The sequence below is a fragment of the Euleptes europaea genome, chromosome 11 (assembly GCF_029931775.1).
Source record: "Euleptes europaea isolate rEulEur1 chromosome 11, rEulEur1.hap1, whole genome shotgun sequence".
Lineage (NCBI taxonomy): Eukaryota > Metazoa > Chordata > Lepidosauria > Squamata > Sphaerodactylidae > Euleptes > Euleptes europaea.
The window spans coordinates 5756510-5769944 of record NC_079322.1 but is presented as its reverse complement, the minus strand read 5'-3'; the positions used below and the strand labels follow the sequence as shown (position 1 = coordinate 5769944).

Sequence of the window (13435 nt, the reverse complement as noted above, 5' to 3'; positions counted from 1 at the left end):
AAGTCCAGCAGTCTGTTCCCACAGTGGCCAACCAGGTGCCTCCAGGAAGCCCACCAGCAAGACCAGTGCAGCATCATTGTCCTGCCTGCGTTCCATAGCACCTGATATAATAGGCCTGCTCCTCTGATCCTGGAGAGAATAGGCATGTATCATGACTAGTATCCATTTTGATTAGTAGCCATGGATAGCTCTCTCCTTTATGAACAGGTCCACTCCCCTCTTAAAGCCCTCCAAGTTGGCAGCCATCACCACCTCCTGGGGCAGGGAGTCCCACCATTTAACCATGCGTTGTGTGAATAAATACTTCCTTTTATCGGTTTTGAATCTTCCACCCTCCAGCTTCAGCAGACGACCCCGAGTTGTAGCATTATGTGTGTCCTGGGTCAGGGGCCCCATGCCACGCCCCGGGGCTTTCCCGCCACCCTCCACTTACCAGAGAAGCCCGTGCGCTGGCTCCAAAGTGTGCCTCTTCCCGGCTTACAGGGACCCGCAGGCCCAGAAGACGACGGGGGAACGGAGTCTGCGCCGCAGAAGACAGGGCGCCGCGGCCCAGCGCCGCTGCTGGGGACATACCGCCAAAAGAAGCCTGCCCTGCCCAACAGCTGATAGGCGGGCGGGCCCGGGCCAGGAACCGCCCAGCCGCCCGCCCAGCAATCGCACGGCTAGAGGGGAGGGGAGGCTTTAGCCTCCCAACCATTGAGGGCAAGGGAAAGGGGGACCCGGCCATTCTCCGCGGGGGGGGGGGGGAGACAGCCCGCTCGTCTGCTCTCTCACTCTCTCTCTCTGTCTCTGTCTCTCTCTCTCAGGCGTGCCGGCTCCACAGCCCGGCTGCCGGCGCGAGCGGGCGCAAGAGCAGGGGCTCTGAACCAAGTTCGGAGAGCCGTACTCAAGGGGCCAAAGAGCCGCATGCGGCTCTCGAGCTGCAGTTTGCTGACCCCTGGCCTAGAGGCAAAGCCCTATGAGGAAAGGCTGAGGGATAGGGTTGCCAGGTCCCTCTTCACCACCGGCGGGAGGTTTTTGAGGCGGAACCTGAAGAGTGCGGGGTTTGGGGAGGGGAGGGACTTCAGTGCCATTGAGTCGAATTGCCAAAGCAGCCATTTTCTCCAGGTGAACTGATTTCTATTGGCTGGAGATCAGTTATAACAGCAGGAGGTTTCCTGCTGATACCTGGAGGTTGGCAACCCTGTTGAGGGAGTTGGGAATGTGTAGTCTGGAGAAAATGCGGTCGATGGGGGACATGATTGCTCTCCTTTAAGTATTTATTTATTTATTTATTTATTTATTTATTTATGTTTAAATTTTCCAAACCCGCCCTCCCCAGCCCTGTCTTGTTCGCTCTAATAGCAGCCTTTGTGACCAAATGCCTTTCAGGAAGGCAACAAAAGGGGCACACCTGCATTCAGTTTTGAGGTTTCTGCCTACTCAGAGACCCCTCTACGTATCCATGAAATTAAAATAAGCACACAACCTGATGAGGGTGAAGCCTGCTCACGGCCCTTGGACAGTTCAGAGCAGGCGAGAATCAGTTAAAGTAGGGAGGGGGGGCAGGAAGGTAAGGCGGTGCAGAAGGTCTGCTCAAGCCTTTCTAGCATCCTTGAGGGGGAAACATCTCAGCTGTCTGTCTCCTCCCTCGGTCTGTGTCAGCCTTCACGGGCCCCCAGTTTCTATGACGGAAATTTGAAGTGTATTAGATTATCCCAAATGTCGCTGGACATTTTCTCGGGCAAGCTTTAATGCCCTCCCTTCAGCCTTATTAGATGGCAGATATCATAAGCTACCAGTTGATCAGAGAATATGCCCATGTAGCACAGATGAGATCAAAACAATTGGTCACGTTCTCTTATACTGCATGTTTTATTGTGATATCCGAAGAGAGCTGATCCAGCCACTATTAAGAAAGTTACCTGGTCGCACAGAGGAATTTAATGTTAAATATCTCCTCTCAGATAGACCTGAAAGTCACCAAACTTGCTGCAAAATTCTGTTTCATAGCAACAAGGATAAGACATGCTATGGTTAAAGCAACAGAAGGATGAATACTAATTCTGATTTTAGATAAATCTTAGATTTTAAAACAATAATTTAATGTAACTTAATTATATATCATGTACTGTATTTTGATTTTATTTATTATATTTGCTTCTGTGATGTTATTTTTTATGCTGGTCTTTGTAATAATAATAATAGTCTCATGTGTGTGGTGGCAGGGGGATCTATTCAAAACCTAATGGTCATGCCGCTTTATGAAATATATGTCGCTTGAATTCTGTGTGGAATGCACTTCAATAGTAGTTGGTTGTAGCAAATAATTGTATGGAATTCACAAGGTGACACTTGTTATTGTGTCATGTGCCAACCACATTTTTGGCTTATGTATTACACAGAAAGAGACTTGGCTTCAGGACTTAAAGCGTACGCTCCCAAAACAGTGCTCAGGTCACTTCCTTGTCCCCGCAGCACGGAGCATTTGGTATTTTGCTGTAGAAAATGTAGTATTAATTGTTGCCAACCCCGATGCGCAAGAATTTAACATTATACTCTTTCTTTTCCAGTCCTAGGAATTGTTCTTCCTATGTGGGCAATAGCACTAATTTCTATTGGTGTATCATTGGTCTTGGCTCTCTTAGTCTGGATAGTGGTGTGTCCGTGGATGAGAAGAAAAATAGCAAGTATGTCTTTTGGGGGGCAAAAATGTATCTGATTTTTAAAATGTTGCCGAATAGAATGCCTTTTATCTAGCTATTTGTAAATCTATGAAAAAACTAGTTTCAGAGTACTTTAATAAATGGATTGTTTTTTGCTGAGAAAATATTTTGCATTTAGTTGCTTGTATTTTTCTAAACAAAGAGTGAAACCATGAGCCAAGGGGCACAAAGTAGCTTGCATGTACCTGTGGGACTTTTGACATATACACACCCCACACTTTCCCATGCCATGTCACACATTTGCTCTCATTAGTCTTCTCGTCTTCTCTTACCCACCGGTGGAATGAAGAAGACACCAGATAGCTCTATCCTGCCCTGTACAAAGCAAATTGCAAGCTTGTGTGACTTTGATTTGCCTTGGGGCCCTTTTGAGAAAGCAAGAAGAAGTTTGACTCTTCAGCCTCTGTTTGATTTTAGTAATCGAAACCAGCTTCTCTTCTCTACTATGAGTATTTTAAAGGGGAAAAGAAGTACACTTTAAAAATGCATCCTTTTCCCATTTAAAATAATAATAAAGAACATGGTCATTATTAGAGAAATGAGGTGGAAGTTTAAGAATTAAAGCTGCTCGCCTTTCCATACACAGCCCTAAAGGCACATTGAGTCTCCAGTTTATATTTCATAGACTCAGAAAGCTGTGTGAACTTCATGACAAATGTCTGAGTCCTGAGCTGCCTTGAGCTTGGGGATGTTAATTAAGGCTTAGGGGGTGTATTAAAAATTCGTAAATTAAGGCCTACGTGTGTGTGTTTATACACAAAAACAAAAATTTACGTTTGAGCTATTTAACAAGAGAATTAAGTATGGGAAGCACAATCCTGAAAGGGGGGGTGGGGCAGATCCGCGGCGGCTGGGAGCGGTGCAGTTGCACCTCCTCCTCCTCACAGGCTTCCCGGCTGCTGTCGAGGTGAAAAAAGGCTTTTCAAAAAATAAAAAATGGAGAAAGGGAAAAATCCCCCATTGCCTCCAATGGGGCTGCACCACCCAAAAAAGGTGGGGGGCACCACTGTAGCGCGAGGGGGTGGTTCCCGGGGTGAAAAGGGTGAGGAAGCTGCCTAACAGCAGCCCCTCCCCCAGGAATACCCTGAGACTGCCTCCGTATGCTGGCGTGGGCTTCCCCTTCTGGGAAAGCCCTGCCAGTGTGGCTGTGCTGGAGGCGTTTCCCATGGCTCTCAGACCGCCAGTGTGTTTGCCCCTGCACCGGCTCCTAAGGAGCTTCACCCCCCCTTCAGGAACAGGCTCTTAGTAAACCACCCTAGTCAGTAACACCAGTAACATCTAATACAGATCAGTGACCGTACAGATGATAAAAGCTCTGAGTTTTCCTTAGGTCGGTTAAAGAAAGAAGGTGCGTTATCAAGAATATCTGACGAAAGCCTTGACAAAATTCAAGAGGAGGACGCAGCTGTCTTCAAAGAGCTTCCTGGTGCCAAGGCGACGGATGAAAGCACGATCCCCCTCACTGGCTCCGGAGCAGAAGAGGCTGGAGCATCAGACAGCGTGGCAAATGGGAGTCATCCGCGTGTTCCGTACGGTAAGAATCTATGCGAGGTGCAGGAATTAATTAATAAACAACGTGTTTATCTTTCATAATATATTTTTTTCTATCCTGTTCAACCTTTCCCAAGACCCCCTTATTCCAGTTCTTTCTATGATGACCCAGTTAATTAAAAATGTCCTTTCCTGCCCCAACAAAACTCGGCACAAAGCAAAAAGCACAAAGCGCCGCCCAGTTGATGTCCTTCGGGACCTGCTCTTTGACCGCTTCCTACTTAGCAGGTCATTTTGAGGGCCTGAGAGGTTGGATGAGGAAGGGCTCGACTGACTCACCGGTCCTGCAATGATACATTGAAGAAGACTTCATCTGTCACTCATCCGATTCAGGACCCCAAAGCATTTTACTGCTGTAGTTAAACTAAAGGGTAGAATATATACAATTAATTATATTTTGGAGCATAAGTGTTAAGCTAACTCAACTACAAGAAAAAATAGAAAAGGTTACTATTTTCTGAAGTTTCAGCAGCCATAGATCTGGTTTACCTCTGTAATAACACTTTTCTCTCTGTTGTTTCAGGGAGGGCATTTTCAATGACTCACAGTATGGTGAAATCTCCCATTTCCAACGGTACATTTAATTTTGACGGACACATGAAAAGTGATGTTCATGTGTATCACACTGTGCACAAAGACTCAGGATTGTATAAAGATTTGCTGCACAAAATACACCTAGACAGGGGTAACAGCAGCGACAGGCCAGCCCAGGAAAATAACTACAAGTTCCTGCGGCGTAACAACAGCTACACCTGTTATACGGCTGCCATATGTGGGATGCCAGTCCATTCCTCCTTCAAGGTAGCTGATACGTCCACTCCAGAAGACAGCGAGAAGCTCGTCGGGGACACGGTGTCCTACTCCAAAAAGCGGGTTCGCTATGACAGTTACTCCAGCTATTGCAATGCTGTGGCTGAAGCAGAAATCGAAGCAGAGGAAGGTGGCGTGGAGATGAAGATGGCGACAGAGTTGGTCGATCCTAACAATCCCACTGAGGATCCTGCAGAAGAGGAGAAAGATGAGAAGGACACCTCCCAGGTCCACCTGCTTTTCCACTTTCTTCAGATCCTTACAGCTTGCTTTGGATCTTTTGCACACGGAGGCAACGATGTTAGGTAAGTATGGGAAGAAGAAGAAGAGTACCTTTTTATGCCCCGCTTTTTCTCTACCTCAAGAAGTCTCAAACTGGCTTACGACTTCCTTCCCTTTCTCTCCCCACAACAGACACCCTGTGAGGTAGATGGGGCTGAGAGAGTTCTGAGGGAACTGTGACTGGCCCAAGTCACCCGGCAAGCTTCATGTGGAGGAATAGTGGGGAACTGAACCTGGTTCACCAAATTAGAGTCTGCCGCTCCTAACCACTACACACTGGCTCTCCACTTGTGTGGCTTGTGTATGATATTCAGCCTTGTGGAACTTTCCCATTTACTGTGGAGTGTTCATGAGAGGAACGCTGCAGAATTTTACAAGTGTCATTCTTTAAAAAACAAAACCCGGAGGCTGTTCAAATGATTGCCTTGTATAATCTGCACTCTTGGCTTATGCACTGCTCGCCTGTGCTACGTTTCACATCTTAATGAAAGCAAGTCCCTGGGACAGCATCTTTTGAAACAGAAGCTCAAGGCAAAGGAGAGACTTGAACTTTGCCAAGTTCTTCCTCACTTGGTCACAGTGTCCAAGCTAGCAGGACATCTGTATAAGCCTTAGGGGGAAAGTATATAGGATTGTGACCAGTGACATACGCTAACAATATGGAATGGCCAATAGTGAAGAAAAGGAAGGTCTGCGGGGGCTTCTATATCAGTCAGGCATCTGTGGCTGGGGTCTCCCCAGACTAAGAAGTAGTATGCAAAACTTACACCAGAATTGTTCCCCCCCCCCGCTTCATGTTTTATGGGTTTTATAGATAGCTGTCCTAATTTAAAATGTCCTCCTTTCTACTTCTCGAAATAACGATGAAAGAACCTTGAAACAACAACTGAATTAAACTGAATTAAATACTCATCATATTACTACAGAGAAAGCTGAAAATCATTGGGAGATTATTTCCCTCTTGGTCAAAGATAGAATGCCACCACAGATTTCAAGCCAAGTCATTTTGCAGACACACGCAACACATCCTCTCCTTTTCCAGGGTGGTTCCCTCTGATTTTATTGGCAATCAATGTAACAGAAGCATAAAAGGAGAGAAATTGCTAGGATTGAGATGGAGATGTTTTTCACTTGACTCTAAGGATTCAAAGACTTAGGATGGTATGAGCGGTCAGGCAGCCCCACGAGGCCTGGACAGTGGAGGAGCGGGCCCAGTGGCTGGGCCAGAAATGAACATGGCTTGGCTGGAAGAGACAGACGGCTGCCTACAGAGGGGTGGGGCTGTAAAAGAGAAAGAGATTTATTTATTTATTTATCTGTACTCTGCCTTTTGCATAGCTCAGGGTAGCTTACAAATTCAGTAACCCCCACGTAGCCCCCATCCCCTAAAAAGAGGGGCTTTTTGAGCAGGACATCCCCTGTAGCGGTTAAGGAGAAGGTGTCCCCTGGGCTGAGGCTCCTTAATTCATTAAAGGCTGAAAACTGGCACTTCGAACTGTGACGAGAACCATCTGGGAACCAAGGGAGCTGTGTTAACACTGGATTAACCCTCAGTCACTACATTTTGCTATAATCTTGACACAGATAGCTGTACAACAGTAAAGGAGGGGGGAGCCAGTCTCAGAGGTATCTGAACTAAAATAAATGTAGGAATAGACCAGTTGGGGAAATGGGCAGAGAGCTAGCATCTGTGGGAAAGGATATTTTCATTCATATACCTCCCCTCATTTAGCACGTTGTAAGCAGTAGGAGATTTAACAAAAGGGGTTAGGTTGTGATAATATAGCCCCAATGTGCTGTTCTGTTTTCCAGCAATGCTATAGGCCCTCTGGTTGCTCTCTGGCTTATATATGAACAGGGTGGGGTCATGCAAGAAGCGGCGACTCCTGTCTGGCTGCTCCTGTACGGAGGCATCGGCATCTGCGTGGGTCTCTGGGTCTGGGGGCGAAGAGTGATCCAAACCATGGGGAAGGACCTCACCCCCATCACACCATCAAGGTAGGAACTGTCCTGTGGGGCTTGACCGCCCAGCCTCTCCCTGGCCTCCTTTGGAAAATTCTGCCGTAGCATCGCGTGCCTAACAGTGTAGATTGCTGCTTTTGATTTTAACAGCGACAAGTGTTGCGTCCTTTTTTAAAACTAACGCAATGCATTTGAATAGTTGAGGTCTAGTCGAGCAAAATATTCTGCCAAAGACTTGAGTAGAGTAGAAAAGCATAAATAAATGGCGAAAATCAAAGTTGTTTTTCACGAATTTTTAAGTCTAAAAAACAGATCTGTGGTGTTCATTTGCTTTTTAATGCATATTAGACTTCTGCCATTAAGCTAATTACTAATTGAGCGTGATTTCTTGCCAAGTAGAACAGTAAGAGGGCCAACGCTTAGCGTGGAGTAGTCATGTGTGGACAGTTTCCATCCTTCAGCAGCTCCTTGCTCCTCACTCAGTGTCAAATAATATCTATAAACCAGTCAAAGAAGATGCTGGTAAGAGGTTGGCGTGTTGCCTGGCACCAGCCCAGACTGATGATGTTTTTTTTTAAAAGTGTGACTGTGAAGTGTTTTCTTCTGCTTCCTGCAGTGGATTCACTATTGAGTTGGCTTCGGCGTTCACAGTTGTGATAGCTTCCAATGTTGGACTTCCTGTCAGTACTACACACTGCAAGGTATGCCTTTGCCATGTGACTGCGGCCAGGCCGGTCTGGACTGTTCTTCCTTTAATTCTGCCGCTCAGATCAGTTTTGTGGTGGCATGACATCTTAAGAGGGGAATGGGAAACGGACACCCCCACCCCCCATTTACAAAATGGGCAGGTCTTACATTTCTTTCACGCTAAGATTTCACATCTTTCTTTCATTTGTTCTTGGGGAACAGAAGATGTGAGAATATTTGGAAATAATCCCCTCCCCATTAAATTGACATAGTTCTGCATCCCCCAGGAAAGGGATCTATCAGCTGTCGGTCCTTTGCTAATCCTGTGAATTTCAGTTGGTCTTGTGTTCCTTAGACTGTGCGGCTACCACTTCCTGTTACTCCCCCCCACACACACACACACACACCAGTTATTGAACAAGCATGCAATTAGGAGAGAGAGCTCTGAGCAAGAGTAGACCTCGCCTGGTTAAAAGCTTTCAGGCCAAAATACAAGACGCGTGTGACATGAGTCAGGTTGCGGTTGCCAAACTTAACTTGTGCCACGTACGATCGGGGGAACTCACCTTCAAAGCATTCTGTGGCTTGCTTTGGCTCAGGAGCACTGCCGGGGGAGAAGGGGCTTCAGGCTTCTCTCCTGGGTCATTTTCACCAGCAGAAATGGATGTGGGAGAGGGGCCTGTTTGCCTCTTCTTCAGGTCCCACCCAGGGGCAAACAGGGCCTACTACCAGGGTCAGCCCTCTGTTGCGGGAACTTCTCCTCTGGTCATGCCACACGACACTCTGATCTGTAGCACCATTCTTTGTCCAGAGGTTCGTCCTTCATCCCTTCACTCGCCTGAGGAATGCATGGCATGGGATTTCCTGTGTGTCACTTTACGCTACAATCTTCCATTTGTCTTCTTTTTTATTTCTTCACAGTGGATTTTGCATTGAAGTAATGTGTGCGCTAACCGTACTTGTAGCCTCAAATGTGGGTATTCCAATAAGCTCCACTCATTGCAAGGTATTGGAGTTTGCCGTGGTCACACCAATGAACTACACGCTCAGAACTTTTAGAAACAAAGATCCAAACCACTAAGTGCTGGTCCCTCCCCCCATTTTGCCTTCATTGTGTAAAACATTAAGCAGTTTTTTTTTAAAAAAAAAATGAAACAGAATATGGACTTCAATTTAGTTTCAAAACTACCTGGAAAATTGTTTTTGTGATTTTGTGATTTCCCGCCCCCCACCCCCCCATGTTAGGATGCTGAGAGATATTTATTACATGATTTTCTTGGATGAAATATAGGTAGCTGATTATTGTTGCTGCTACTTATAGACCTCATTGTAGTGTTCATTTGGTAGTCAACAAGTAACAACCATCTTAACTTTAAAAGCGCCTTGCTTCTGTGCATTAACTCCTTCCGTCTCAGCCTTGCACTAACGTGTGTGTGTTAAGTGCCGTCAAGTCGCTTCCGACTCATGGCGACCCTATGAATGAAAGTCTATGCACTAACATAGTTTTATATAAATTGGGTTTATTTCCCCCCCCCAAAAAAAAAAAGATTTGCAGGGCTTTTCATGTTGTGGCTCCTTTTGAGGCACATGAAGGCTCGGTCCAGAATTTCAGCACTTGAAGGCAAACAGCACTTGGTTCCCAGCCAATCAGAGCACAGCTCTCCCTTGTCCAGGGGGTGGGGGCAGCACAGCCGAGCAGCTGACCGGGGTTCTAACCTGTATTTTCATCAAAACGTAGATAATGTTTAGAGATGCACTTGCCAATGCCAGTATTATTGATGCCCTTTTAAACAGAGGCAAAATTCGTGAAAGGAGGAGGTGCATTTTTTAAAAACAATTATTAAATAAAACTGTGGTGCGTTTTAGGCTCTATTTTACAGCAGTGTTTTTGTTTACCCTTTTCAGAGCCTGACCCAGCTTTCCTCCCCCTCTGCTAGGCCCACTTGGTTTTTATGGTATCTTAATACCCCTTCCCTTTTTTGCTCTCCGTTCGCCCCCACCACCACCACCACTGCTCTTCATACAGCCCACCCACTGAGAAAGGGAGGCCTGTTCAAAGCAGGAAATGGGAGAGGAAGGATGGGGAAGACCCGGCAGAAATGTCCCGGAGCTGATAAAAGCTCATGCTTCTTTACAGAAGTTCGCCAGATGTTGAGGGGGGAGATAGGTACCCCAGCTAGTAGTCTAAGGAACCCACCTTTGCTTTGGATCCAGAAGAAGGAGTGGCACCAGTGCCCAAGAGGCATGTAGGCAGCACGCCTGGGAGAGGAAGTGGGTACCCAGGGTACGAGAGTCAGTGCCGCACGGCGAGCAAGAGGGGGGAGTATGGAGGGTCTTGGTAAAGGCCTCCATTGATTGTGCGAGATTCAGCAGGTTCAGGGAAGAGGGATGATGAAGAAGAAGTGTTGGTTTTTATATGCCGACTTTCTCTACCACTTAAGGAGGAATCAAACCGGCTTACAATCACCTTCCCTTCCTCTCCCCACAACAGACACCCTGTGAGGTAGGTGGGACTGAGAGAACTCAGAGGGCTGTGACTAGCCCAAGGTCACCCCACTGGCTTCATGTGTAGGAGTGGGGAAACCAACCCAGTTCACCAGATTAGAGTCTGCCACTCATGAGGAGGAGTGGGGAATCAAATCCGGTTCACCACATTAGAGTCCGCTGCGCCTAACGACTACACCATGCTGGCTCTCTGGAATCAAAGGGACCTTGGAAAGCACAGAGGTGGGAGTTCGACTTAGGATGGGGACATGCTGCAGTACATCTGCCAATACCATAGCAAGGAGGGGCAGTTAATTAGCCTGATCTCATCAGATCTCAGAAGCTATGCCCCAGGGTCAGCCCTGGTTAATACTTGGATGGGAACCACTAAGGACTTCCAGGGTTGCTGTGCCTTGGCAGGCAGTGGCAAACCACCTCTGAACATCCTTTGCCTTGAGAGTCCTACGGGGTCACCATTAAATTGACTGTGACTTGATGGTAGAAACAAAATTAAACATGGGGTAGAGATGGTGCTGTATAGTCTGCTTGCAAGGCGGTGGAGTCCCTTGATTAACTTTATGCCGCCTGCGATCCAGAGAGGCCCGTGTGTGTCAAGTCCTTGTGCAGGTTTTAACACCTGTTTTACATGCAGAGCTTCCGATTCCCCTTGGAAAAGGAGCTGAGGTGGTGGTGGGTGGGAAAAACCTTTACTCTGCCTGCAGACTTGGAGAGCAGCTGCAAGCGCTAGTAGGAAGTGCTGGAGAGATGGACCAATAGTGTAACTTGCTATAAGGCAATCATTCATAGTTTGCCAGGTTAAGCGATAACTGGAAAAAAAGTAACAAAATACATTGTTACAAATAAGTATGTAGTTAAGTGGTAATATCAGATACTTCACCATCTGTGTGATTCTTGGTCACAACCCCAGCTCTTGGGATGAGAACTTAAACCATTCTCATTTGGTGCCACCACCTTTTGCGCAGTTTACTTACCCTCGAGAGGAAAAGCCAAAATAAGGGACCAAATTCTCTCAGGTACTCCAAAGCAAGCTAGTAGCCCAATGTGTTTCAATCCAGAAGTGTAACTTAAAATGAAACCATTTCTCATGAAAAAAATACAAGAATACTCACAGGAAGTTACTTATACTATAAGCTGTTTAAAAAACAGCTCAGCCAAAAGACTACCAGGCCCTATCTGTTGTCCGGCCCCTTCCAACTCTGTGATTCTAGGATAACAGAGAAACGGGACGTGAAATTGTCTAGGCCAGTGATTCCCGTGTGGGTCCTGGTGTCTCCTTGCTTCTTTCCCGAAGCAGAGAGCTGGTCCAGGCTTTTCTCACCCCAATGGGATAGCAGCTGCTTTAGAAGCATCAGCTTTGGCTCCGCAGGGAGTGCCCACTTGGGAACGGCTGCCCCCATCATAGAAAAAATGTCCCAGTGTTTTTGTAATTCCACCCCATGGCAGCCATTTTGTGGCCAGGCTCTTAAAAGTGCCCACAAGCACCGCAAGACCTTGGTCTACATTGTACTCAGTCCTTGGCAAGCAGGAGAGAGGGCTGGCCAGTACCCACCTCCGTGTCCCTTCTCTTGACGGAACGGGGTCACAGAAGAATATGCGTTCAGGAGGGGAAATGGGTAAAGCAGCTGGAAGACATGCCAGTGGAGAGAAATAAGCATTCCTTGTAGAGAAGAGCGTTGGGGACTGGAGGCGTCCTCTTTGAGCTCATAGGCCTTGTGAGAGAACTCCCCTTCCTTTGTCCAGAGATCTGCTTCAGGCAGGCTCTAAAAAGGCTATCTGTGAAAGGGACCTCCTGCATACTGCGTGCAGCCCCCAGCCCTGTCGGCTCTCCATGTGTGCTGCTGTGTTGTGTGGAACTGAAGCAAAATTCAGATTTCATCAGTAAGCTATGTCAGATGCTTTGTTAGATTCGGGGCATCAGTTGACTGGCATTGGTTTGGTCATTGACAGGGGTCCACGAATGGAGTGCCCAGGTAACCAGCGGTGGCCATTAATCCCCTGCCCAAGCACAAAGAGGAAGAAAAGTTCTCCTTCCTTTATGTTTTCTTTGCATCACAAAGAACTTGGAGGGGAGACGGATTTGTCGCCACACCTGGTCAAAGAAACAAACTTCACCTGGAATTCTCTGGCATGTAACAGGGAATGTGTGGCCAGGAGCAGTCTCATTTTCTACTGAGCTTTGGAGATAATCCGAAGCAGCAAATAACCTTTGCTTCCACTTCTGAGCATTGTCAAAACCTGACATAAAGTGAAAACCTAACACAGCTAAAAGACTTTGTAGGCGGGGAGGGGTGACTGCCGATAACATCTGGTTACCAAAGGCGATGAGAAATTCATGTACTCCTTGTCATAGATATCTGTTATGTACGTTATGATGCATTCAGTTCTAACTTTCTTCTCGCATTTCCAAGGTTGGCTCTGTGGTGGCTGTTGGTTGGATACGATCCAAGAAGGCAGTGGACTGGCGCCTGTTCCGCAATATCTTTTTAGCCTGGTTTGTGACTGTTCCCGTAGCTGGCTTGTTCAGCGCTGGCGTCATGGCAATCTTTATGTACGGTATCCTGCCATACGTCTGATCTTTTGTTCCTTCTGGGAAAGAGGGGAGTTTCTCTGGCCAGGATCACTCTCTCATAGTGGGGAGCTCCCTACTTAAAGTCTATGTTTAAAAACAAAACTAGTCAGCAAGGATTTCCATCCTCCATATCTAACTTATCAACTGTACAGAACATCAGTGTCATATTGGTGACATCACACATGGTGCCGTTTCTTATATCTTAAAGAAATATATATATATATATATGCTTATAGTATATATATGCTTATAGTAGGTAACACTACCTTAAATTTTAAGTGGGGTGAAAATAATAGCCTAGAACTTTAGTGATATGTGTACATAATGTATCATTTAGTGGTAATTTTTAATCTTAAAGCAAGCA

The 13435-nt window shown here is 46.6% G+C and overlaps 1 protein-coding gene across 1 annotated transcript in view; it reads left to right on the top strand.

Annotated features, from left to right (window-relative positions):
* Nucleotides 1-13083, top strand: part of SLC20A2 (solute carrier family 20 member 2) — a 30440-nt gene extending 17357 nt beyond the window's left edge. The window contains exons 5-10 of the mRNA XM_056857387.1: nt 2553-2669; nt 4036-4239; nt 4780-5371; nt 7161-7346; nt 7927-8011; nt 12911-13083. Of these exons, the coding sequence (XP_056713365.1) occupies nt 2553-2669; nt 4036-4239; nt 4780-5371; nt 7161-7346; nt 7927-8011; nt 12911-13075 (1349 nt within the window). The 3' untranslated portion in view covers nt 13076-13083. The remainder of the gene's footprint in view (nt 1-2552; nt 2670-4035; nt 4240-4779; nt 5372-7160; nt 7347-7926; nt 8012-12910) is intronic.
* Nucleotides 13084-13435: the final 352 nt, after the last annotated feature.